The 26,134-nt window shown below is 46.9% G+C and overlaps 1 protein-coding gene across 1 annotated transcript in view; it reads right to left on the reverse strand.

Annotated features, from left to right (window-relative positions):
• Spock1 (SPARC (osteonectin), cwcv and kazal like domains proteoglycan 1) overlaps window positions 1-26,134 on the reverse strand; it is a 450,924-nt gene that overhangs the window by 113,768 nt on the left and 311,022 nt on the right. Inside the window, exon 5 of the mRNA XM_055629382.1 lies at window positions 5,920-6,046. Within this exon, the coding sequence (XP_055485357.1) occupies window positions 5,920-6,046 (127 nt within the window). The remainder of the gene's footprint in view (window positions 1-5,919; window positions 6,047-26,134) is intronic.

Here is a 26,134-nt window from a genome sequence, read left to right on the forward strand (position 1 = left end):
TGTGTGTGTGTGTGTGTGTGTGTGTGTGTGTGTGTGTGTGTGTGTGTATTGAGTAGTTTAAGCTAAGTTTGAGGTACATGGTCCTGTCATTTAAATTCAGAAGGATTATGATGATAGAGCTAGGATTCTACAGCTTTTCAGAGGGTTTTTATTTACGAAGTACCCACGTTGACCTTTCAGGTGTTTCTCCCCTCTCCCCACCCCAACACTTTTACTTTGGAATCATCAGTATTTACTCATGAGTGTGTGTACTCATCTTAGTTTGCTTTCTGTTGCTGGGATACAGATGAGGCCAAAAGCTACCTGGAAAGGAGAGGGCTGTTTCAGAGAAGGAACTCAAGGCAGGCACCTGGAGGCAGGGACAGAAGCAGAGAGAGCAGAGCAGCTTCTCCGAATGGCTTTTCCACCTTGGCTCCTTTTGTACAACCCAGAATCAACTACTCAGTGGTGGCACCGCTGACAGGGGCTTCCCACACCAGTCATTAGTCAAGAAAACGTCCTACAGACTTGCTCCCAGGCCAGCCTGGTAGAGGCTTTCTCCATGAAGGTCCGCTGTTTCCAGATGACCGGAGCTTGTGAACAAAGGCTAAGCCGCTTGCTGTGTTTTGAAAACCCGTTGAAATGACAGGAAATACAATAGCACTTGGCGCACGGAAGCTCAATGCACAGTGCTTAACATGGACTGCTCAGCAAGTAGTAGCACCTGCCTCCTTCCCAGTGCTGAAGTGTCACCATGGCAGTGGCTACAAGATAACACCTTTCCTCTGCCCTTCGGACAGTTGTCAGATTTCAGAGAGCTACATGGCTACCTAATATTAAACCCACACTCCCATCCTCCTTTGCAGCTTGCTGGGACCTATGAGGTAATCCTGGCTAATGGGTCGTGAGCAGGTAAGGCTGGCGACTTCTGAATGGCCTCCACTTTCCTTCCAGCAGCCTTGCTGCACCCGTAGGGAAAGCTTCACTATTGCAATTCTTGTGTATGACTGAACACCAAGCTAGGTGGGTCCTGGGCAGCCCCAGGATGGAGGCAGTTCGGAACCCCAGTCAATTCTGGGTGGCTTCTGTATGGACCAGAAGCCAGAGCTGATGTGCTTAAGCCTCTGTTTCATCTGGAATTTTGTCATGGGGGCCAGAATCTATATCCTCGTGAATATGCAGTTAATTATTCTAAATACTGTTTATGCTTACTCCTCATGGAAGACCTTTAAGGGGGAGGAAGGGACAATAAACTAGAGGCAAAAGTATTTAAAATAGTTGAAGGTTACCACAGAAATGAGCTCTCATTACCAAATGATATCTGACTCCCCCAGACTAAGATAGGAAGTTGGAAATGAACATGGCCTGAGGGTGAAAGGCAAGCTGGGGAATCTGCTATCCATCCTGGAATTCTCCCGAAATTTCAGATTTTCTAATGTATGAGGTAAAATCACTTAGAGTTGGCTAGAAGCCGCCAGAGACACAAAACGTCTTCTATTGGCCTTTTCTATGCAACAGAAAACCAACTCCTGAATCTGACTCCAGAATCCTTTATCAGATGGTTCCTCCCCTCTGGGGTCTCTCTGCTCTCTTTCCTCTGCCATGGAAGAGCAGGGACAGACAAGGGAACTGTCACTGTCCTTTCAGTGCTGTCTGAGGGGAGCGCATGGAGGCAGCCGCCCTTTTCCTGCCTTCACTGTTGCCACAGGGTACCAGGCTCCCATGTGCAAAGGTATGCATTCTACCTGCAGTTCCCTTTTGTTTGATATCCTTCTCCACCTACAGCAAGGCCCTCTCTCAGGAGCCATGTACAAGCAAAGACCATTCACATGGTGCAGTTCTGGAGGGAACAAACCTACCCTAAATGTATCTACTGCCAGCCTAAGCCAATAACAAGCAGAGCAGAGCAACCACCCTCTCGGGGTAGAAATGCTCACAGGCTGGCTGGCCTAGAAGCTAAAGACAGTGCCTAAAGCTGCCTAGAAGAGTCTCACATGCCTACACCCTGAATCAGCTTCAGTCCTCTGAATTTCCTATTCTTGGAAAATCTGGCCAACAGAGACTCAAGAACTTCAAACACGACCTTTGCTTGGTAGCAATTGTTAGAAACTATTAAGATGCCTCGGCAAAGATAATATAATCTACAGGGACAGCGTGCTGGAAGAAATGCCAGCCCTGTAAAGCAAGCGCTCCTGGCCCACCCACACTTGTATGTGCTTTCAGAACCTAGAGAACACATTTTCTTTCAGAGCAGTTCTTAACTCCACATCTTTCTTCAGTGTCTAGACATAAATGAGCCATTTGCTAATTGTTTAACAGCTTTTAAAGAAGATGTGGGGGAGGGACGAGAGCGAATGAGTGTTTGCCTGCTGTCTCCCAATTATCAAGAGCCAGGCAGGTGCCAAAGAACAGCACTGACTCTTCAGAAACCTGTGCCACCAAGAGACCCCTCTTCTCACAGGCTAGTCCCAGATTCCGGCTGGGAAATGAGCAGTGGCTGATATCAGAGATTCGGTAAGTATGGCCAATGACATTTCCTGGGAAAGATCCAGGCAATGAAACTCCCTCCCAGCACAGGGACAAAGTGGTCCAGGCATCCGAACTGAATGGATGCCATGTACCTTGACAAGGAAGAGTCGTGCGTTTCACATACCATATGGGCTGCAGTCCTGGATATCATGTACCCACCTGGGGAAAAGTCAGGAGCATCATGTCCATGGAAGCCATATTGGATGGCTTTTTTCCTGTAGGAGAAGCACCCAGCAGGAGCTCCTGCTGGCCCTCTCTGAGCTTCTAAGACCTGATCACCACCCCAGGTCTGCTGCCATTTCTAAAATAGCTTTCCCTTCCGGAAGTAGAAACCCAGGCTGGCCCACCTGAATGGAAGATGATCACAAACTTTCCCGCAGAACAGAGCCAGAATCCAGCAGCGTGGACCCTGCTTCCACCCAGCCATGCAAGGAACGGCAGGGAAAAGAAAGGGTTTTGCAAACGATAGGGTCCAAACATACTAGGTTACAGCCAAAACTCTGTTGACAAAAGGATTTGCAAGCTCAGCTGGGATGAAGATGTAGGTTCCCTTATGCTGAGCTCATAGGTCAGATGACTTTTTGTGTTTCAAATCTATCAGTCACCAAGATCGGGCTAGGCCCCCCTGATACCTCTTTGGGCTGTTTTCTCCAGAAACCACTGAGCCAGTCAGGAGCAATGCCATTCGACCCCAACATCACCAGCATTGGTCCCATCCCTTTCATTCCCATCCTACGTGGAGGCAGATGAATGCGAAACCGTGACTCTTTAATGGTTAACCTTACAAGGTAAACTCCACACGCAGAAGCAAAGCTTGCCTCGTGTGTCTCCAGGAAGGACACCTGCTCCATGGCCAGCCTGAAAAGTGTGCTCCTTCTCCTGCCTTCCCTGACTCTCCATAGCCAACAGGCCCAGCTTGAAGAGAGAAACAATTCAGCTGGAAATTGGTGGCTGCTCACCTAGGATGGGTTTCATGGAAATGCCAGGTCTGAGGCTGTGCTTTGGTCAAAGATTATTCTAAGTGTGACTTGATAGCACGAAGTCACTTCTGCTTACGCATGCGCCATGGTCTCAGCTGTCCTCTGTTTTCCAGGAATGATGACCTCAAAAGGCCACAGCTCCATGGGATAGGAAGCCAGTGTTTATTTATAGTTAACACATTCACTCACACTAACCAAGCCTCTATTAGTATTCTCCAAAGCTTTGTCTTTAAGACCCAACATCATCTTTAAGATCCAAACATCTCTTTGAACCTCAATAAACAAGGGACCCCATCTTTAGGGGCAATAAGTAAAACAATAGTAAACCTGACCATATGGAAATATGCCCTCTGGAAGAAAACCCCACTGAGTACCATCATGGTTTGTAACTGGTCTTTGCCTCACAGGCTTTCAAGAAACAGTACAATGCTGTGACTTAACTGTATTTGATTTGTGACATTCACAGGGAACAAAGGCAGAAGACCTGGCCACTTGTACCAGGACCCAACACCACCTACCCTGAAATATTGTCATTCCCGCCACCCTGCTTCCTTGTTTTATGTAGTGAAGTGGGTAAATCACATATCTCCAGGCAGAAGCCCATGAGCATCAGAACCTGCCATAAGCCTTGTCCCAAGGAACCTTAGTGTCACACATTCTGTAGTTTGGATCTGGATACCCACCAACAGCCTAAGTGTGGAAGGCTTGACCCCAGTCCATGGTAGCACTGAAGGAAGTAGGACATTTAGGATGTAGAGGCTGGATGGAAGAACTTATGTCACTGAGCATATGCCCATGGTGGGGGGGGAGGGCGATGTTGGAATCCCAGGTTCCTTCACTTTATTTTTTTTTCATAGCCACCATAAGGTGAATAGGACTCTTCTCCTCCTCCATGCTGAGCTGTGCCTGCACAAGCCCCAAGCTATGGAGCCAGATGATAAAATGAGACCTCTGAGGTCACCAGCCAAGACAAACTATTCATCCTTGAAAGTTGATTATCTCAGGCATTTTGTGACAACAATAGAAGATTGCCGTAGTATATACTAACAATAGCCTTTGATGATCAGTCTTCCATCTCATTTTGCCCCAGGAAAACAGCTGACATAGACTCACCCCACCTATTCAGGATCTGAAGGGTAATACCTGCTGGCAGAGTGGTGTTAGGGATGGGGCAGGCCTCTGAGTGCTTCGCTCAACTCTTGTGTAGAGGCCAGTTCTCTTCTGCAAAATGAGGAGCCATCACAATGGAATCTTTCCAATACAGATCCCTGCCTCCTGAGTAAGGCAGTACCTTTTCTATCACAAGCCAACCTCCCCAGCTACAGGAGGGCCTTGATCAGCAAAGATTCAGAGACAGTTCTTGAGCAACTGATAGCACTACAGGCCAGCACGTTAGCCAAGTCCTGCACTGCTGCCCTGCAGCTCAGGTCTACCTGGGACCTGCAGCCTTTGAGAATGGTAGATAAGAATAGATTTTCAGTGATACCTATAAACCCACTATCTCAGATATGTTACAGTATCAGAATCAAACTATTATTAAAATCTGTCTCCAATCAACTCTATCTGAGATCAAGAGGAAGGAGGGAAGGGGAAACTGAGGTGTGCTATAGGGCTGTGTGAGCAGGAAGGACACACTGGCTCTGGCCACGCACACAGTAGTTCCAACTGACAGGGTAGGCCTGCAGATGCAGAGAGGAGGATTATGACTCTGCCTATGACAAAAGCTGTCTGCTTTATTTCTATCAGATTATATTTTCCTAGCACTTAGCACTCTGCCTGGCACACAGCAAGGCTGCAAACGATACCCATTGAGTGAACGAATGAACTCCCTGTGCCGTGGCTGTGGCCCTGGAATGCTAAAATAAAAACACGGCCTGTGCATCACAAAAATCACTGGGGGGAAGCAGCCATGATCAGAGCAGGCAGTGAGGGCTCTCTCCGGGCTGGTGGGGTCTGTAGTGTGAAGATCAGCCTGGGCAGCACAGAAAATAGAACAGTGTGGCTAGCAGGAAAAGGAAAGGGGAAGGGGCAGAAAGGCTTGAGCCCCACACAGCAAGGGGACCCAGGGTGACTGGGTAATCTCCATAGGAACTCACCAGCCATAGGCTCCACTAGGAAACCTCACTGAAACTCAAGAAGGTAGAGGAGGTGGGAAAAATCACAGCTCCGTCTAGCCACCGGAAGCATCAGCTCCCAGGCTGTTTCTCCATTGGGTCGAGCTATGCCGCCGGCATCTTTTGGACAGAGCACATCCCACTCCCTGCTTTGGCCTTCAGCCATTGCCATCACATTCCATATTTGCCTCTTTGGCCAGAAGTTCCCTATTTCAGAGTCTGTGCTCCTCCAGGGCAGGGCCCTGACTGACCAGGCTGCCCACAGGGTACAGAGATTTTAGGTGATTCTTACGATATGGACAACAGTAAGGACCAACCTTGGATGTGTACGTGTGACCATCCGACCCACAGACCATCGCTGACTGTGCCACGGGACAAGGCTTGCACTTAGCCAGATTTGAAGGTCCAACCCAGTGTTTGTGGGCCACGTTCCCCTTCTTCTGCCTAAGGAAGAAAATAGAAGGGATAAGTTAGCCGGATCTCTGCCCTGCACTGGTGTTTCCCCTAGGTTGTTCCCAAAGAACACAGCTAAATAACACAGAAGCTTCCCTAAAACAGATAAGAGGTCCCAGAGATGCTAGTGAGCACTCTAATTTGTTCCAAATCATGAAAAGTTGCCAGGAGGTTTTCTCTCCAAAGCATACATTTCACCCAGTAGCTGAACCAAGCAAAACTGAAACACTGAGAAACCTCACATGCCTGCATGGAAAGAACATCACAGACACTTCAGAAACAATGAGAGGGAGCGTTACAGTGAGCCCCAGCAACTCATCACAAGTGTCCCAAACAGCCTCCTACCACCTCGCACTCTCCTGGGGCTGCCGGGCAGCTTCCAGATCGACGGCAGGTGGCTACTGTGTGAGCACGTCACACAGAATTACTCCAAACACCACCGAAGACTTTCACAGCTATAGAACACCATCTCTGAGTGTATCTTAAAGCAATTTCAGCAGAGCTTCCAACATGCCACTCTGGGCCGACATCATTTCCAACTGTTAACCAGCATTCTCTTCTTTCATTTCAGCCCTAGTGTCCCCATCTGACTGTTGTTGCAATTATAAGTGGCACTACTATGATGGCTGTGTCCACAAAAAAGGACCCCATCTCTGTATCACTGACCACTGAGAGAGAGAGAGAGACCTGAAGTTACTGCCACCCTTTCTCCCTCAGCTGAAGCCAATCTCCATGCAGTCCACTTGCTGTGACTCCCATGTGCCAAGGGCAAACACCTTTGCGCTGCCCGCCAACAGGCACCCAGCACTGTCCATCAATCAGATAGGATAGCTACGATTCCCTTGAGGTGTTCTGCTGTGGCAGGGGTTCCTACACGATGAGTGGCATGTGGACTCTACAGTCGGGAAACACAGCTAACCCTCAGCTGACCCACTTATGCACAGTGTGACCTTGACAGGACATTTAATGCTAAAAATCCCAATTTCTCATAGGTAAATGAAAGAAACAGAGCCTACATCTGGTGCCCGTTATAAAATCCACAATGTGTTATGGTTTGAACTTAAAATGCCTCGGCAGGCTGATGTACTTGGGGTGTTTCTGGTATAATGTCTCAAACTGGATGATACGCCGGGGACCTGTTTGTGGGAAGTGCCCCAATGGGCCGATGTACTGAGGGCCTTTAGTGGGAAGCAGCTCAATGGGCTGATTACTGGGGGCCTTTAGTGGGAAATGCCCCAATGGGCTGATTACTGGGGGCTTGTTGCTAGCTGATGCACTTTTAGGAAATTATTGGATCCTGCAGGCTCTGATACAACAAACAGATTAAGCCCTTAATGGATTTAAATATGAGGGAATTACAAGCTGCAGGCAAGACCTAGCACAGGGAGATCTCTGGGGAAGAGGCATGTTCTTGGGAACTACATGCTCTTATCTCTTTCTGGGTTTGTTTTGTGTCTGAGGAGCCTGTCACATACGTGTGCTTCTACCACCATGATGCTCTGCCCAGCCACAGGGCCAGCATTACTAGAGTCAAAGTCTGTGGATTAAAACCTCCGAATCCTGGAGCCAAAAAATACATAATTCCCCCCTTTTAAACTTACTTTTCTCAGGTACTTATTTTCACAGTAACACCTATAACAAGTGCAATCTTCAACAAGAAGCAATACAAGTGGCAGATATTACAATCTTCTCCCCCGTAGATGAGACTCCAAAGAAAAGGAGTGACCGCTGCATGGAGATTCGATAAACTCTCAGGGTGTAGATCCGAAGGGTCTTTAACCACCAAGAACCCATGAAGCTAGATGGAATTTGCTCTGCCAGGTGAGAGATGATGCCCACATCCCTTAGAAAATCAGCTGTGGTATCTGAGTTAAGCTTGTCCCACTTCTGAACGAGCAGAAGTGAGCTAGTGAGTGAGTGAGTGAGAGAGAGTATGTGTGGGGGGTGTCGACAGAGAAAACCTGTTTCTTATGCCACCCCGCACATTCATTAGTAATTTAAGGGAGGCAGTTGGGTGTTGGGAGAAGTCCCTGAGAGCAGCATCAAAGGGAGTCAGTTCATATCCGTAGCATAGCTGCCTGGGGCCATCAGGGATCCAGGCTGGAGAGAAAACATTTCTGAACCTGTCTGACCAAAGAACCAGAGAACAAAGTTCTAGGCAGGTTGAGAGCAGTCAGGATTCACCTTGTTTGTTTACTGAAGAGGGAACGGAAGGACCAAGAGAGGCAGAGTCCTGTCTGAAGTCCTGGATTTGGTTGGTGGTGAGGCTCGGGGCCCTCTGAGAGTATTCAAAAATGAAGCCCTCTGAGAGTATCCAAAAATGAAGCTTTGCCTTGGTCCCTGTCTGTTATTTTTCTACAGCTGCCACAAAACACCACTACGAAGGCAGCTTGTAAAAGAACATTGAATTGGGCTTATAGCTTATGGTAGTTTGGATGAAAATGCCCCCACTGCCATAGACTGATGTGTTTGAATACTTGGTCTCCAGTTCATGGAACTGTTTAGGGAGGATTAGGAGGTGTAAGAGGAGGTGTGTCATTGGGGAGTGTGCTTTGAGGTCTCTGAAGCCCATGGATCCTAGTTAGCGTGTACTTGTTCTCTCTCTCTCTTTCTCTCTCTCTCACATTTATCCATCCATCCATTCTCCCATCTATCTATCTATCCATCCATCCATCTATTTATCAAATTATGTATCTACCTACCTGCCTATCTCCAACTTTCAGATCAGGATAGAAGCTCTTGGCTGCTGCATCAGCATTATGTCTATCTGCCTGCTGCTATGCTACCAGCTATGATGATCATGGATGCTAACATCAGGGAATTTTGAGTCTTCAAATTAAGTGCTTTTGAAATTGTCTTGGCCATGGTATCTCTTCATAGCAATAACAGCCATAATAAAGACAGAAGTTTCTTAGGATTAGAGCTGAGAGCTCACATCTTGATCCTCAGGCAGGAGGCAGAGAACACAGTGGAAATGGTGCTGGTCTTTTGAAACCAGAAAGCCTGTCCCTGGTGACAGGGACCTCCTCCAACGAGGCCACACTTCCAATCCTTCCCAAACAGTTCCACCAAATGGAGAGCAAATCTTCAAATAGATAAACCTATGGAGGCTAGTCTTATTGAAATTTCTACAGCATATCTCAGTCTAGCCTAGAAGAGTAGCTTTAAAATTCTTGTGTGTGCTGTTGGGGGACTGCCACTATCCCCAAAGCTTCCTATATTGGCTTTACCACTCTATCTGGGATGGAAAACATTCATCGCTTGCATTTGTGAATCACATTGACTTGAGGGCTGCAGGTCATGTCTGACTCTCTCAAGGCCTGCTTCAGCCAACCAGCACAAGCATTTATGTGAGAGACTCCCTATGGCAGTGGAACAGGCTCTTGGTACCGGGTTAATATTAGTGTCCATAGTTTCTTCAACAGAGCCCTTCACATTATCTTCATTCACACAGCACATGTCTGTTGCTGTCAGTGAGTAGTGAGAACAAAAAGACATGCTTTCATTTGCCAGCCCTTCTCCTGGATTTAGGCCCCACAAGACCGAAACAAGTCCTGTTCTGAGCTTCTGGAAGAGGATATAAAGTCCTCAGGGTTTCCTTGGAATGAACATGGCCATGGGTAGTGATGATTCAGCAGAAAAAGAGCCTCAGGGAGTTGAGGCAAGGGGAGGGGAGGGAGTAGCGGACACTGCAAACGTGGAGCCAGCAATCAATCACCAGCTAATGACATGTTCTCTGCCTCTGAACCTGAACTTCATTATCAAATTACATTCCTTCAGACAGGCAAGGAGGTGAGGCTGGCCGGTGCCTACGAGGGTTACAGTAGCAGGTGGATGTTTAAGACATCCCTATGGGGTGGAGATATTGCTCATGCCTGCTGTGTAGCTGGCACTCTGCAGTTAACCACAGCATCATGGGGTAATAGAGCAAAAAGTTCCTTAAAGCTGATGCTGATGGTGGGACTTGTATGTGTGTGTTCAGGGGTGACTTCTCGGTAATGAATAGCCAATTGACATGCTCTTCCCTGAGGAAGAAGAAGTACCTCACTCTCAGCATTCCTTGGTGGAAGGCTTAGTTCTTTGTGTAGGGTTGGCGCCTTGCAGCCCATGTCCACTTGGGCATGCTTATGGCTGTTGCCCTTTATCAGCTCAGTTTAGGAAGCCATGTTGGCAAGGCTTTACGGCTGTAGTTTCTGACATTAGTGGGAGACCCAGATTCACAGAAAACTGCCTGATCCTTTGGCTTTCCACCTCTGTCCTGCAATGTTCCCTGAGCCTGAGGTGTGGGAGTGTTCTGTGGTTATATTCATTGGTAATAAATGCCAGAACTCTTCTACAACACATGGACTAGCTGTAGTTTTCTATGAATGAGCAAGATGTATGTGTGTGTGTGTGCAGATATGTGCGCAGCAACAGTTAATAAAAAGTGAGATCACTAATTTGAAAGAGAGCAAGAAGGACATCATAGCTATTTCCCCAGGAAAACTTGGCAACAATCCAGAAGAACTTGAGACCCCTCCTGGGCATTCGTGCCCTTAGTGGGAGGGCTCAGTTACATAAGAACAGCTTCTTTGAAAACACATCCCACCAGCTCAAGCATACACCACCATCCATGACCCAATGGTGGATGGTCATGGATCATGTCTAGGTAGAAACAATTCAACCTTGCCTCAGATGCCTACGAATGTTTAGTACAAAGCCTATAGCATTTTGACTTGCTGCTTGTTTCAAAGACTTGAGCACACCTGGCAGATGGGGGCAATACTGGGTGTTCCTTATGTCAACCGAGGTAGAGCCTTGGTGCAAAAGGCACTCAACCTGAAGTCAAGTATGTGAAGCTATGTGCCACCAAGATGTAAGCCAAGTTAATGTAAAACATTAACTTCCCTAATGTCTGCGTCTGTTTTGATTCCTCCAATCCAGTTCAAATCATAAAAAAAAAAAAAAAAAAAAAATAACCAACTCAGTCAAGGCAAGCGACTAAGAATTCTGACTCAAATACTTCAATTTCCAAGTCAATGAAGAATGAAATCCGATGAAGCAGTCTTGATGTAAATGCTATGCCCAGTGTCACCAACATTCATCAACAGGGTGACACAGCAATTTGGTCTGGAGGCAGGTCCTGTCAGCCTTTCCTTGGCCACTGGGCTGACTCATTTCTGCCTGGCAAGACTGAGTGGTGGCCTCACCTCCTGCAGACTGATGACACCGTAAAAGAAAACCCCGACCTAGAAGCCCCTCTAGATAGACAATCAGAACCCTCCCCCACACCCCCCCACCAGTGCTCCTGTCCTGTTTACTGAACTGCTTTCCCTTGGTTTTTCTGTTATAAGTCTACCAAATTTCCCAGAATTCATGTTTCTAAAACACAAGAATGGTTCCTAGCTACTTCTCTGATCATGTGATTCTCATGCAGTGAGAAATCCTCACTTTCCTGTCTCCCTGGTGGCACTACAGACACTGAGCTTGGTGGGAAATCACCACCGCCTGTTTTAATAGGCTCACTATTTGCTTTGATCCAGTCACCAACCTGTATGTGTGTAAGTTTACATGTGTGCATACATACATTTTCTGACTGGGACTCCTACCACTTTTTCTTCCAGCCACAGACACGTTTCCTAGAGCCCGTCATTGGTGTTCTCTGTGTTCCTTTTTCCTGGCATATCTTCATTCTTCCCTACATTTCTCTCCCACCCCATCCTCCTTTCTTCAAGATTAGCTCAGATATCAGCTCACGGAAAGCCTCCTGAGGCCCCTTCACAGACAGTGGCACTGCCCTTGACTTCACTGTGGCTTGTAATCACTTCCAGGTCAGAGTTCTCCCCAGACAAGTACCTTGACTCCAGCTGGCTAAATAGTAAAATCTGTCTATTCCCAAAGTGCCTAGGCATAACAGGATTCAAACTTTAGAGCCATGATGCACACCTCCCTCTTCCCTGTCCACACCATCTACCCACTGGGCCTACTGATTTTATGTCCAGCCAGCTATTGGTGGCATCCATGTCCCTTCTATCTACTATTCAAATCTGAGTTTAGCAATGGCCTCCTAGCTTCACAACAAATGTTTATTCCGGGTCAAGCTTTCAATCCACTGCCTTCTATGAGCCCTTTTCCTGTGACTATCATAAGTAGTTGGTCATAGCAATGTTTGTTTCAACATTCCATCTTAATCAGGCCCAGTGGTGACATTGACTACAGCACAAAGTGGCTCTTCTAAGTTTGTCTTCCTCAGGATACTGTATGTTCCAGAAAGGGCAGTGATTTGCTCTTTCTTTCTGTCTTTTGTTTTTAAGAAAACAGCTCTCATCAATCCTTCCTCTGCCTGCCTCGGAGAGGAAGACTGGGCAGTTTTTCTGTATTTTCATCATATGTTATACACAGTCTTTGAAATAAGTGAGAAGTATTAAGTGTAGTGCCATTGATAAAGAAAGGTAAGCTAGAATAGAAATTTAAAGTGTCATCGATTAGTGAACACTACTGGGCTGTACCTACACAGCAACCAGTTCTTCTAATAAGCCCACAGTGCTACATAGTACTGCATGTGAATGTCATGTTAAATCTACCTATGCTCTAAAAATGTTCTTTGGGACACTGATCAGAAGACTTCTTCAAGCAAATCCATCTATCATGAGCAAGCTCATTATATGCAGAAGAGCAGTTCAGTGGCCATGGATCCAATCACACACTTACAAGGTAATATCACAGACCGGCAGGATGGACTGGCCAGGTCGTGGTAATTCTCTTCCAGGTTGTTCCTATCCAAGTTCTCAGAAATGTCACCTTTAACGTTTGGCTTTCCACATGAGCGCTTTTCGCTCCTGCTTTTGACTCAGCCATGCAGGCTCCCCCCCCCCCCCCCCCCCCCCCCCCCCCCGATCACACACCTGCAGCAAAGGGCTCTGAGGACCTCAGCTGTGGCCTAGCTATTCGCTGACTGTTGCAGAGTGGTGCCATGGTCAGGGCCCATAGCATGGAGGTGGCAGAGCAATCAATTTTTTTTTTAACAATAAGCACATCTGTGAGAATAAATTTACCAACATAATCCTGCTGTACGAAATTCAGCAATTTCTGTTGAAATATTTTAATGGGAAGAGGGCAGGGGACTGGGAATGGGTGGCGATACGAGCACACGCAGTAGAAATGCTGCCTTTTCCCTTCAGTTCTGTTACTCACACACAGCATTCCACCACTTTGAGTGCCTGTGTTTGCCTCTGTATGTGAACAGCTACTGAAGGGGCAAAACAGCTCCAGAGAGTAAACAATAGCGGGACCAACCCATTTGCTTTGAGTGACAACTACACACTGATCTAGAGGTGTGGATGTAACCCCCTGCTTATTCACTCACAGCAACCCTGTCGGGGTAGCCACCATTCAGACCCATTCACTGGTAGAAAACCAAAGCTCACACCATCAGTCGCCATGGCCATCAACAGAGCTTATTCTCTGCCCTGTCTCTGTGCTCTGGTCGCCTAAGATGGGCCTGTCAGCTCAGAGATGTGGGAACCCCTCAGTGGACAGTCTCTCCCCAGTAATAACAGTGTTTGTTTGCTGTCATCAAAGGACTGCCTGTGTGCATTCTATTCTCATGTTAATATCAAAGTGCCCATTCAAGAATAAAATTGAATTTGTTTGCAAAATCAAAACTAATTGGTTCTAAAACAGGGACGGGAGATACCCAGATTGTTGACATGGTGGCTATTTTGAACCAGAGACAAAATAATGAATGTTAATTGAAATGAAAACATGTTAACCATTGAAATAATCTGTCATGTACAATGATGCTGTGATTTCTCGGTTGTTAGGGCTATTTCAGTCATTATCCTGTGCCATCAAATTACACAGGAACAGCATAATGGCTGTGTCATTTACGAAGACTGCGCCCCCCCCCACACTGAAAGAGACAGGTTCCTACATGACAGATTCTCTATCCCAGCATGCATGAGCTTAAGAAGCCCCCCTTTCCAAGTCAAGAAGGTTCAGACATGAAATCCTGTCCATGTCCAGTTTTATTAATGAGGCAACAGAGCCACAGGGAAAGAACACTTCTCTGGGCTAGGTGATACCCAACGGTACTAGGCCAGGTGGTACTGGGTGCTCATTGGCATGAAAAACAAATCGGGATGGTGTAAATGTAAAAGGTCAGGAATGTGATACTGAGAGCAGCTGCTAAATATTTACTAAGGGCTTATAATGTGCCACTATTGGTAAGGACATGGCCCTCCCACTGGTAGTAAGTAGCCGGGCCTGCAATGAGCACCTGCGAGGTGATAGTCATTGCTTTAGGCACTTTTTGTGAACTGCCTTATTTGCTCCTTATAACAGCTCGAAGAGAGGAAACTGTGGCCAAACATGGGAAATCTGGTGGTAGAAGGGGCAGGGGGACTTCCAAGGCAGAGATGGGGCATTTGGGAAAGACTCAGACCATCATCCTGTGCCTACCCAACACTGAGGTGGAGGGCAATCCACTGGTTCATCTGGAAGGGCTTGTGGCTTTGGCCCATCCTGATTGGTCGAGAAGAGAAGGGTGAGGTCCACAAAGCATCTCACACCAAGGCTTGGGTATGACAGATGGGATGAGCAGGGTCCAGATCCAGCAGCCAGCCTCATTCAAGCCCCACACTCCAGACAATCCCTAGTCAGAGCATGATAACTTTCAAATACATAAGTACACTTACTCTACTAGTCTTAGAGTAGAATCAGTACTAGCCTTGTGCCTTGGAGTCTATTATTCCAAATGCAAGAACATCTCTTTAAGGCTCACAGCCTGTGGCTCATTTCAACATGAGTCTTTTTGATCTGACCTTTACCCCGGCTATGGGAAGGCCAAGGCAGCAGAGGCTGCAGCCACTCTCTATAGAGGAGTCAACAGCTTAGGCTAGAATTTCTGGAAACACCACTCAAGCTGTACTTGTACAAGCAAACTGAAAATGAACACAAAGACACATCATCCCACAACGCACCCTTGACAAGACAGAAGAGGCAGGACAGAGGACATGGGGAGTAGAAAGAAGCCTTGCTTTGTAGCTCTGTATCTTCCCATTGTTTCACCTCCTACAACTGTATATTGTTAGCTTAATTTGCCTAAAGCTTGGAAGAGAAATGCACTCAGAGAGTTCTTAAAGAAACTGGCTCAGCCCACCTGGCTTGTTCTTATTTCTGGAAATGTTTTTAAAAGCCCAAGTTGCCAAAGAGAAGGGAAATCTCCCAGTGTGGAAAGAAAGAGAGCAAAGCGCTCACTGGCGAGGCAGAAGGGGAATCCAAAAGGCGCACCACCGCATCTGATGGTCCTTAATATTTTGACTCTTTTAAAACTAAGATCTCAAAACTCAAGGAACAAGCTCTCCAACACAGGAATCCAGAGACAGGCTGCCTTTTCAGCAAGCACAAGTGTCAGCCAGACCATGAGCAAGGAAGTAAAAGATGAAGCCAGCACTATGGTAGCTGCATTCTCTACAACTTCTGCTCAGACCCGTTAGCATCATGCATCCAGTGACTTAGTTACTACGGACAGCGGCGCTCCCTCACACAGACCACCAGCTTTAAAACAGTGTGAGTACGTGAGTGAGTGAGTGTGTGTGTGTGTGTGTGTGAGTGCGTGAGTGAGTGAGTGTGTGTGTGTGTTAAGAAAAAGACTATTAGCCTAGCTAGACATAGCAGCTGATGTCTGTATTCTTAATGCTCAGGAGGCCAGGGCAGGAGGATTGTGAGTTAGTGATTTTCCTGGGCTATGTAGTAAGTACTGTGACAGTCTAAGCTATACTGTCAGGCCCTACCTCAAAATAAATGTACACACAGATGGAGGGGAAGGAGAAAAGGGGGCAGAGAAGGAAAGAGGGAGAGAGGGAAGGAGGGAGGAGGAGAAAGAAAGAGCAAGAACAAAAGCAAGTACAAAAGTAAGATGCCTGAATATAACCTAGACATCTGGGATTCATAGTTTGGGACACTCTTTGAATCATGGTTTCTTTAGACTTGAAAATCAAATATATTTGCCTTGGGATCCTGGTCAGAGCAACAGCCTCTAGCCTGACACAGACTCAGAATTTCCTGGCTGGGTGAAGACCAGCAGCCTGACTGGTCGTATGAGCTTCTGCCAGCCTTCTAAGACAACCTATCTGGAGTCACCATTCTTAAGAGAGCAATAGATCGTAGCCAATGGCCACAGGACTCTGTGAGTCAGAGAACGGTACAGTTGTCACTTGAAAATCAACTGTTTCACAAACTTGGCTGTTAGAGCCAACATGAGAGACCCACAGGTATGCTTATTCTCCACCTGCCCCCCCCCCACACCACTTACTTACAGGCCCCAACTAAAATTGTTCTTGGTCAGGAAAGGCTGCCAAGTCAGCAGCATAACATGCTATCAGATGGGGCTGGGGAGATGGTTCAGTGCTTAAGAGCACTGGCTGATCTTCCAGAGGACTGGGGTTCAAGTCTCAGTCACATGATGACCCATAGGTAATACCATTTTCAAAAAGTCTGATAACGTTTCCAGCCTCCACATATAAAGTACACACATAGTTCATAGACATACATATGGGTACATGAGCACACATCCATACACAGAAAACAGAAACAAAAAAGTAAAATCTAAACAAACAAACAAACAAAAAAAGCCACTAGGAAAAAAATATAAAATAAAAGGAAAGAATTGACCTTTCTTTATTCCCTCAGGAAAAAGGGTTTTAAAATCTTCTTTCCAACTGTGGAAAGAGAAGAAATGGTGACTGTTAACCATGGAGTCTTGCATTCTTGCTCTCAGAGTATCCCATCTGTAAGCCCTTTGACCTTAGAGGAACTCTGGGCAATCAGCTAGTAAAAAAGCAAACATAACAAGCAGACCCAGGACTTTCGATTTTAGTGTGACCCCTCAATGTGCATCTTCCAGGAGAGGAAGATCAGGGAGGGATTTTGCTGACACAACTCCTGACTAAGTGTGTGCAAGCAGAGGGGTGTGCAGCCAGATCGTGAAGGAATATACATTTCCACCCTGGCCCAGCTCTTACAGCCCTAGTTTGCATTTCTTGGAGCCAATTAACTATCATGAGATGAGCCTGTGAAGGAAACGCATGCCCTCATTTGCTTCCTAGGTACTGACAGCAAGGCATTCGGCCCTGGTAGGGCTGCATGTGCTCTGCCTATGTACGGAGAAAGTCAGCCAAAGGGAAGGTGGCATTAGTGACACGACAGGTTTAAAAATATATTATTTAATATTCATATATACCTACAATGGGTTTTGATTAAATCCACCCTTCTCCCATCCCCCATTCCCATCTTTTCCTCCCAACTTTATGTGCTTTGTCTTTCAATATCTGCTGAGTCTGTTTGGTGTCACGTGTACATGTGAGTGTGGGCTACCTATTGGAACCTGCATCACTGGTCAGGAGCTGCCAGTAGCTCCTGAGATACAGTAGGATTTCACGAGCCTTGTCCCCGTTCATGATGGAATTTCTTCTGGCTTTATCCTGTGATGGTCGCATGCATGTGGTCCTAGCTGAGAGTTGTTCACATGTACAACTGCTGCGCCATCATGCCTGGCTGAGACGGCTTTGCTACAGACATCTGCTTATCTCCAGCTCTTACAGTCATTCTTCCAACTCTTCCCTGATGATCCTTGAGCCGTTGGGGGAAGGAGTATGATGGAGGCGTCCCATTCAGCACTGGGCAGACCACACTCTTATTCTCCGCACACTTCCCAGTTGTGGGTGTCTGTATTAGTCACTGCTTACTACAACAAGAAGCTTCTCGGATGAAGGCTGAGAGAAGCCCCAATCGGCTGAGGGTGCAGTTTACTACTGTCCTAGTTAGGGTTTCTGTTGCTGTGAGGAAACACCATGACCAAAGCACCTTGGGGAGCAAAGCGGTTATTTCAGCATACATTTCCAAGTAACAGCCTATTAGTGAAGGACGTCAGGCAGGAACTCAAACAGGGCAGGAACCTGGAGGCAGGAACCTGGAGGCAGGAACCTGGAGGCAGGAGGGGTGCTGCTTACTGGCTTGCTCCTACGGATTGCTAAGCCTGCTTTTCTGTGGACCCCAGTACCAGCAGCCCAGGGGTGGCCCCCTACAATAGGCTGGGCCCTCCCACATCAATCAGTAATTAAGAAAGTATCTTACAGGCCTGGTCTCATGGAGACATTTTCTCACTTGAAGCTCCCTCTTCCCCGATGCCTCTGGCTTGTGTCACGTTGACCTGAAACCAGCCAGCACAATCACCATGTCCATTAGCAAAACACTAGTACTAGGTTCTCCTGTAGGGCCCAGTCCTGGGTTTGGAGCCCAGGTATTGTTTGGACGGGTTGAGGTGGAACACACAAAGTAGAGGAAGGAAGTGGGGAAAGAAAATAAACACTAAAGGCCTTTGAAAATATTACCTGGAAAATTAGTACTGTAGAATCTCCCTAAAATATATGCATAGATGGCATTATCCTGTAACAGGGCAAACCCTTACCCAGATACAATAGGCTATTGAATCAATAATAATAATAATAATAATAATAATAATAATAATAATAATAATAATAATAATAAAACAGTACTAGGTATGGACTACCTTTTTACAGGTTCTTGGTCAGCAGCATCCCCTAGAATCCCCCAAAACACTACTATTTCTATTGTTCTTGATAACCCCAAGAATTAAAAAAAAAAAAAAGATGCTGTTATTGCTAAAACCACTGCAGACTTGAAAGGATGTGGAGAAATCACGATGGCTTTCATCTGAAAACTCCACCCCTACTGGCCTAGCATTCATAGTGCTGAAAGGTTCTGTGCATGCTACCAGGGAAGGGCCTCCATCAGCAGCCATACCCAGCCGTGACTGCTGTGAGATATAACACCAACAGAAGCGATGGACGAGATTCATCTATTGGTACAACTGTGGTGGCGATGTTATGCGAGTAACCAACCATTTTTAAATGGTGTTTAAAGCGTGTTTAAAGCCTGCTCCCCAGAAGCCACGGGACATGTTGAAGATCCACCTGGTCTCACTGTGACATGGCATTTGTGTAGCTCAGGCGTCTGGCACACTGTTACCCACAAAGCATCCCTACTGGGTCATCCTCCAAAAGTGCAGCGCAAAGGAAGTGCATCCGATTGTCCGTGCAAAGTGTCCCTAGATTTCAAAGCTTTCTTCACAGCTGGTACAAGAAGGGAGAAGATAAGGAGTCACAGGGATGTTTCTTATCTCTGTGGTCCTCACTGCAGAGAACTTTCTGGCTGAAAGTTTTTCGGAAAAGAAGCGTTGGTCCCTTGGTTCATACTTAACTTCTTTCAGAATCTCCCTAGCCCTTCCTAGGGGACAGCCCACTTGGCATTCTTCTCACAGAATGTCTCAGGTACCTCTGCATTTTCCTTTAAGCATGTTTGCCTGGTGTTTCTGGATGTTTGTGCATGAACACACACACATACATGCCTTTTCCCAATTGTTGCACAAGGAGAGACAGGATGCTTAGGCATATGTTAGCACAGCTGTGCCTATGTGTCTCAGTGTTTCAGAGCAGAACCTGGACTAATGAAGACAAGTTACCAAGAAAGTAGCTGCTCAGTACAATAAAGCACACTGTTCCCTGAAACTGTCTCCAGAGTGGGTTCTTCTTGGCACACTTTATTGAACCATGGGCGCTGTCGTCTTGTAGGGGCACCTGGCAACAGCACCCTGGGTAGAGCAGCACAGTGGGTTGGAATCCTACCCTACTGCCCCACCCTCAGCTAGAGGAGTCTTTGCCAACCACCACTCAAAGAACCAACTGAAGCAAAGTGCTTGCGCATACTATCACCGGCGATCTACAGAGCAACACAGCAATGGGTCCACTTTCCTTCATAACAGGAGGGGAGGAAATTGGTACCTGAAGAAATTGCTCAAGTGAGGGGTATGTGTGTAGGCAGCAACCCTGTCTTATCGTGGCTCATTCTACTTGGTTTGCAGGCATATATTGGGCTCACAGAGGGTAAAGAGTAGCACCCACAATCCTGAGGACCCTTGGAGAGGTGGCTATCTCACCTGCCGGAACTCTGTTCTAGGCTTTTGTCCCAGACAGAGAAAATGATAGAAATGCCACTGACTCCACTCCCAGGTGTTCTGCTGGCTAGGTGGGCGAGAAGGCCTCAGATAACTCTATTCACCCCTGTCCTTAGGAGCTAGAAAGCTGAATAGGCCACGGGATGCAAAGTTTAACCTTAGAGAGAGGAAAGTCTGGAGTCTACCAGCTTGCTGGTTGAAGCAATCCTTTAGAATAAAAGTTGGGCGCTTATGATGGCTCATGTGTCAGGCAGGGCCTGGCACAGAGAGGCATAATGGAGGGTAGTCAATGCTGGCTCCTTTACTTGCCTCCTCTCTTAAGGTAAGTGCAAAGGTCATTCTGCAAACCAGCATCTCTGACAGACAAATGACATTTTATCCCACAGCTCCAAAGGGGAGCTGACCTTTATGTGTGCCAACTCACTGTGTATGGGAACAGGATGGGCAATGAGGCAAAAACCTAGAGATTATAGGTCACAGGTCAGACAGGGGCAGAGCTCAAGAATCAAGTGCTTCCCAGGGAACAAAATGACACAGGTATGTGTTAAGTTCTGTGCAGAATGCGTAAGGTGGTAGCCCCACCCTCACATCGTAGTACTCACGCCAGGCACCATTTTGTGACTCAGCTGACTATCTCAGTTCCTAGTCAGGCATACTATCTGGATTCCGCATCTCTAGCTTCTCCCCTAGCTGACCTATTTACCTACAAAATATTTTGTGGACACCTGTCCTTGCCACATCCTGAATCAGGCACAGGAGACATGAAATGATTGAATTGTGTCCTCATGGAGCTGGTACATGAGGGGATACTGGCTCTGCCATTGAGAGGAACACAGTGTCTTCGTTACCCTTCCACTGCTGTGAAGAGATACCATGACCAAGGCAATTCATAGAGGAAAACACTTAATTGGGAGACTGCCTTACAGCTTCAGGGGATCCGTCCATTATCATCATGGCGGGAGTGCCGTGGCAAGCAGGCATCGTGCCAGAGTAGAAGCTGAAAGCTTTACATCTGAGCCACAGGCAGCAGGCTCAGACATGGGCTTAGCATGGACTTTTGAACCATGAATGATACCCCCCAGTGACACACTTCCTCCAACAAGGCCACACCTGCTAACCCTTCCCAAATAGTTCCACCAACTGGGAGCCAAATATTCAAACACATGAGCCTGTGGGGGACATTCTCATTTAAACTAGCACAGAACAAGGGGGAAACAGTAAACCCACGGTACACTTTAATGTGACAAGCACTACAGACTAAATGTGTGTGCTTCCTTAAACCATATACGAAAGTTCTAAGTCACCGGGATGAGCCCTAGGAGGCAGGTGATTAGATCATGATGTCACATCTCCATGAATGGGATTAGTAACTTTGCAAAAGAGACCAAAGAAAGCTCTTCTACCACATGAGAATCCAAGGAGAGGGTATTGTCTATGAGAAACAGCTTCTCACCAGACCCCAATCTTCTGGCACCTAGACCATGGGTTTTACCACCTGTAAACTGGAAAAGTCTTTTTTTTTTCTGTTGTTTATGAGCCACCTAGTTTGTGGTGTTTTGCTTATGACAGAGAGTTGGTACACAGAAGTGTGGGTATCTCTGTAATGAGACCTACACTGCAAAGGAGGCACTAACCCTGGATAACAGATAGAAGCTGTTCTGAGAGCCAGAAAAAGTCCACATTGCCAGGCACAGGCTATTAGAGAAAAATCTGATGAAGGGGATAAAAGAAGACAGCTTTGCAGAAAGCCTTGGTCTTCTCAGAGAAAAAACCACAGTAACCTGAACAAAACTTGGTGGGTTTCGGACGTGAACATTGTTCTGATGAAGGGTCAGGTAGAAATGGGAAGTATGCTACCAGAAACTGGAGGAAAGGTCATTCTTCTTCTGTGAGTGGAAGAGAGCTTGGCTGAGCAGTGTTTATGTCTTCATCCTTTTGGAAGGCAGAAACCTGCAAACACTGACAGAGGCTCCTTGGTTGGCGAAATATGAAAGCCAAGCCCTGAGGGATTGGCCTACTTCCTCTTGACCACTCTATGCAACATGATTTAAAGTCTGAAACATTCATCTAAAAGGAAGCTGAACATCTGTAACATTCTCGGCTTATGTCAAGAGAAAAGGCTACAGGTGTGGCCAAGCAACCCCTGGCTAAGGAGCTGGCATGGGCTAGCATTTTAACAGAATCCGAGCACTATTATAAAGGAAATGTGGAGATCAGCTAGCTATGAAAACAGAAGCTGGGAGTCAGTATTCAAAACAAGCAGAAAACGACCTCTAAGGCGGCATTGGAGCTGCCTTCCTGTCTCAGCTCAGGGTGCAGGAGCACCTGAAGGCCTCATGGGACCAGCACAGAGAACGTGCGTTAGATCAGTGTTCATTGATATGGATCCCACAGGCGAACTCAGCAGAACCACAGGTGTGAACTGCCAGACCAGCGAGCCAAAGGCAAGAGCAATCCAGACAGTGTCACTCTGGAAAGGGGAGCCTGGTTCCTCAGAGACCCAACCATTTCCCAGGAGAGATGACAGGGGCCGGTACCATTAGTATGTGAGTCCAGGAGGTGAGGTGCCTGCTCCAGGAAACCTCTGCCAAGGGGGTCTCAAAGGCAGAGCAACAAGCTCAAAATTATGTTTTTAAAAATATATTTATTATTGTGTGTGTGTGTGTGTGTGTGTGTACGTGTGCACAGACATGCGTAGGTGCAGACATGGAGGCCCTACGCGGGCATGAGGGTTTCCTCCATGACTCTCCATCCAGCCATTTGAAGCGCCGTCTTTCCCTGAATCTGGAGTTGATGCTTCCTTGCCTAGGCTAGAAGCCAGCAAGCCTCAGAGATGATCTTGTCTCCTCCCAACTCAGAGGTTGGCTTACAGGCGTGGGTGCAAGGTCCAGCTTGTCACATGGGCGCTGGCCGTCTTCCCCTTTAAGTGCTTCCTTCTGTTTGGAGCAGAAAGTTTATTGGGCACGTTGGGTCTGTCCCAGTGTTTTCTGCAGGGAGTACCGTGTCAGTGAATAGACTCAGACAGTGAGCGGTCATCGGAGGATGAACCCCGAGTCTCACCTACATCCAGCCACATTGTCTTGAGCGTGTGGAATTAGACGTTAAAGGTGACAGTGAAATCAGCTGAAGAATGTTGTTTTGAAATGAGTAACCGGGGAGAGCCGGGGTTGGAGTGGGATACACAAAATGAAGGGTTTTGTTCTCTCTCCCCGGAATTTGTGTATTAAAACTGAATTCAAGGTGCTAATGTATTTGAATGTGGGGTGTGTGGGAGGTGACTGGGCCTGGAGAGTGCGGCTGGGGCTCGTGGCTCTATTACTCTATTATTCTTATTACGTTTTTATTTTATGTGCATGTGTGCTCTGCTGACATGATTGTGTATGCATGCCTGCTGCCACATGATCCTCTGGGATTGAAGATAGGGGTGGCTGTGAGCTGCCCGACTTGGGTGCTGGGAACTAAACCCAATTCCTCTGCAAGAGCAGTAAGTGCTCTTAACCTCTGAGCATCTCTCCAGCTCTGGATTAGTGATGTCATAAAGAGGTTGGAAAGGTATCTGTGGCTTCTCCTGCCACATGAGGTCCTGACAGAGGTTGAAAAAACAACCTCTAAAGACCAGGAAAAAAGGATCATCGCCAGCATGCTACCTGCTGTGATTTCTCAACTCTAGGAATCTGAGAAAATATTTTGTTTAGAAGCTACTAAGTCTCTGGCATTTTGTTACAGCAGCCAAAGAGATAAAGATAACAGCGATATGGTCTAGAACGTTGTGCCTTTGGACTTGAGTACTCCTGAGCATCTGTCAGGATGACAGTTGTATTGTCCCATCTCGCTGTTCTTGGGGAATCCAAGGCTCACGTAAGAGACTAGTATTTTCTGAGCACTTACTATATGCTGGACCCTACACACTGCTTCACTTACCATGATGTTAGGGTATAGGGTTTAGACTCATGAATCCGTCAGTGGAGATTCAAGCAGAAAAATAGCTTGAGGGCAGAAAGGCTCTTCTGGGCTTTGGGGGAAGAACAGCCACTTAACAGCTGTTAATATTGACACTACACGCTGATATCGGTCACTATGTGTCTAAGCCGGTATCCTGGCCTGCTCATAAACCACTAGAGAATGCCAGCAACTACAACTGGCTATGGCTGTTCCCTCCTCCACCCTCCACCTGTCTTTCAGCTCCAACTGCATCTGCAAGGAGCCTTTCCTTCTTAGAGCTTCAGCTGTGTGTAATGGGGCTGTGTACTCCGTATGTTAGAGGGACGCATCTGTGACTTTACCTTCCTCTACCAGAACATGCACACACACACACACACACACACACACACACATACACACACACACACCCCTCTAGCATCTCTCCCATAGCATAGAGTTTGCCATAAAGAACAAAAATTCAAGGAAATTCAGTCTCTTCTAAACCACAGATTCTCCTTAAAGCCACATGGTTCTCCATCCTACCTGACTGAGGTCCGTGCCACCAGGGCACTGTGTGGGATAGCTCTGCCTTCCTTCCAGTCTTACCCCCTCCTTTTCCACCAGTACAAGCTGCCCTAGACTCCTTTAGAGTAGCAGGACCCCTCCTACTCCTCCGTCCCCCATAAGCCTTTGTGTCTGTGTTCCCTCTGCTAAGGACACTTTTCCCTACTCTTGCCTATGTCACGAGGCCTTCCCTGTTCAAACAAATGGAAGTGACTTGTATGGAGCCCCATGTCTTCCACTACAGAACACTTACCCGTATGATTATATTCTCTGTTGCAGTCTGTCTTTTCTAATAGACTTAACATCTGTGAGGGTAGATTATATTCCTTTACCACAGAATTCTAAACACAGCACGGTGTCTAGACAAAGGTGTTTGTTGAATAAAGGCATCATTACAAACTCCAGTGCAGTATATATGATCTTGCCACTGCAAATGCATATAAGCAGTGTTCTGAGGTGGATCTATCAAAGTCACTGCCAGAGAGGCCCACACCCTAGCTTCACCATCCCCATATTCACCCATTGTCACCCTGACACATGCCAAGAAAAGGGATCTCATTCCAGATGTGAGGGCAGCCCCACCACCTGTCTCTAGCCTAAGGGTTTCTCACTGCCATGGGATGTTAAGCCATGAACTCCTCTCCCATCAGGCTGGCACCAGCCACTGGAGATAGCCCCATGGCTCACTGGAAGAGTCACAGCTGGGAAAGCATCAAAGGCAAGGCAGGCTGCCAGAAGTCCTTTTGCCACCTGATAATGGAAGCACAGAGGTTCAATGTGGACCCGTGAAAAAAGTATCACCCAAGAGAGAGCACTGGAAAGGAACCAAGGTCCCCAAACTAATTAACATCATCTCTCTTGTTCCTCTGTGCATGGAGGCCCTTCCCTCCACCCCTCCTCTCCATGGAGAACATTAAAGACAGAACGTTCGCTTGGGGACATTCTATTTAAAACACAAGTTCTTCTAAAGATAGTCTTGAAGGCCCACCTAAACTATCCTGAACCCATTTTCTGGCCCAAGGATCTGTAAGGTCCATGCCCAGAATGGGTTCCGTTACAGTGTCTGATGCCTATAACGAATGTCTTTCATGGTTCACTGGTTGAATTAAGTTGTTATGAAACGTCAAGACTAAAAGCCTTTGAGTGGGGATCCTGGTGAGCTTAGCAAAACAACAGCAGGCAAAAGTAGATTTATGATAATACAGGAAAAAGAAAGCAGCTCAGGAAACTAAAACATAAAGGAGTAAAAATGGGAAATTTTAATCTTATAACATATCTTCATGTCTTTTGAGGGGCCACATATGTCAGGCCAACCTGATTGCTGATCTGCCCCCAAAACCTGCATCCTCAGGACAGGTAATGAGCATTTAGCTTCAGTGTACTGCAGGGTGCTCACACTTGTTTATTTCACAAGGGGCAGGGACAGATATGTGAGCATGATCCACACCTGTGTGCCATCAGCAAGACAAGATCCCACAAGAAAATCAAACCCACTGATTATCTATTCAAAATGGCACACCCACCTCAGCCCTCCCCCCTGTTTTTTTACACACTGAATTCTGAAGCTAGAGATTCGACAC

This window comes from Psammomys obesus, unplaced genomic scaffold, assembly GCF_907164565.1.
Source record: "Psammomys obesus unplaced genomic scaffold, mPsaObe1.curated_primary_1811, whole genome shotgun sequence".
NCBI lineage: Eukaryota > Metazoa > Chordata > Mammalia > Rodentia > Muridae > Psammomys > Psammomys obesus.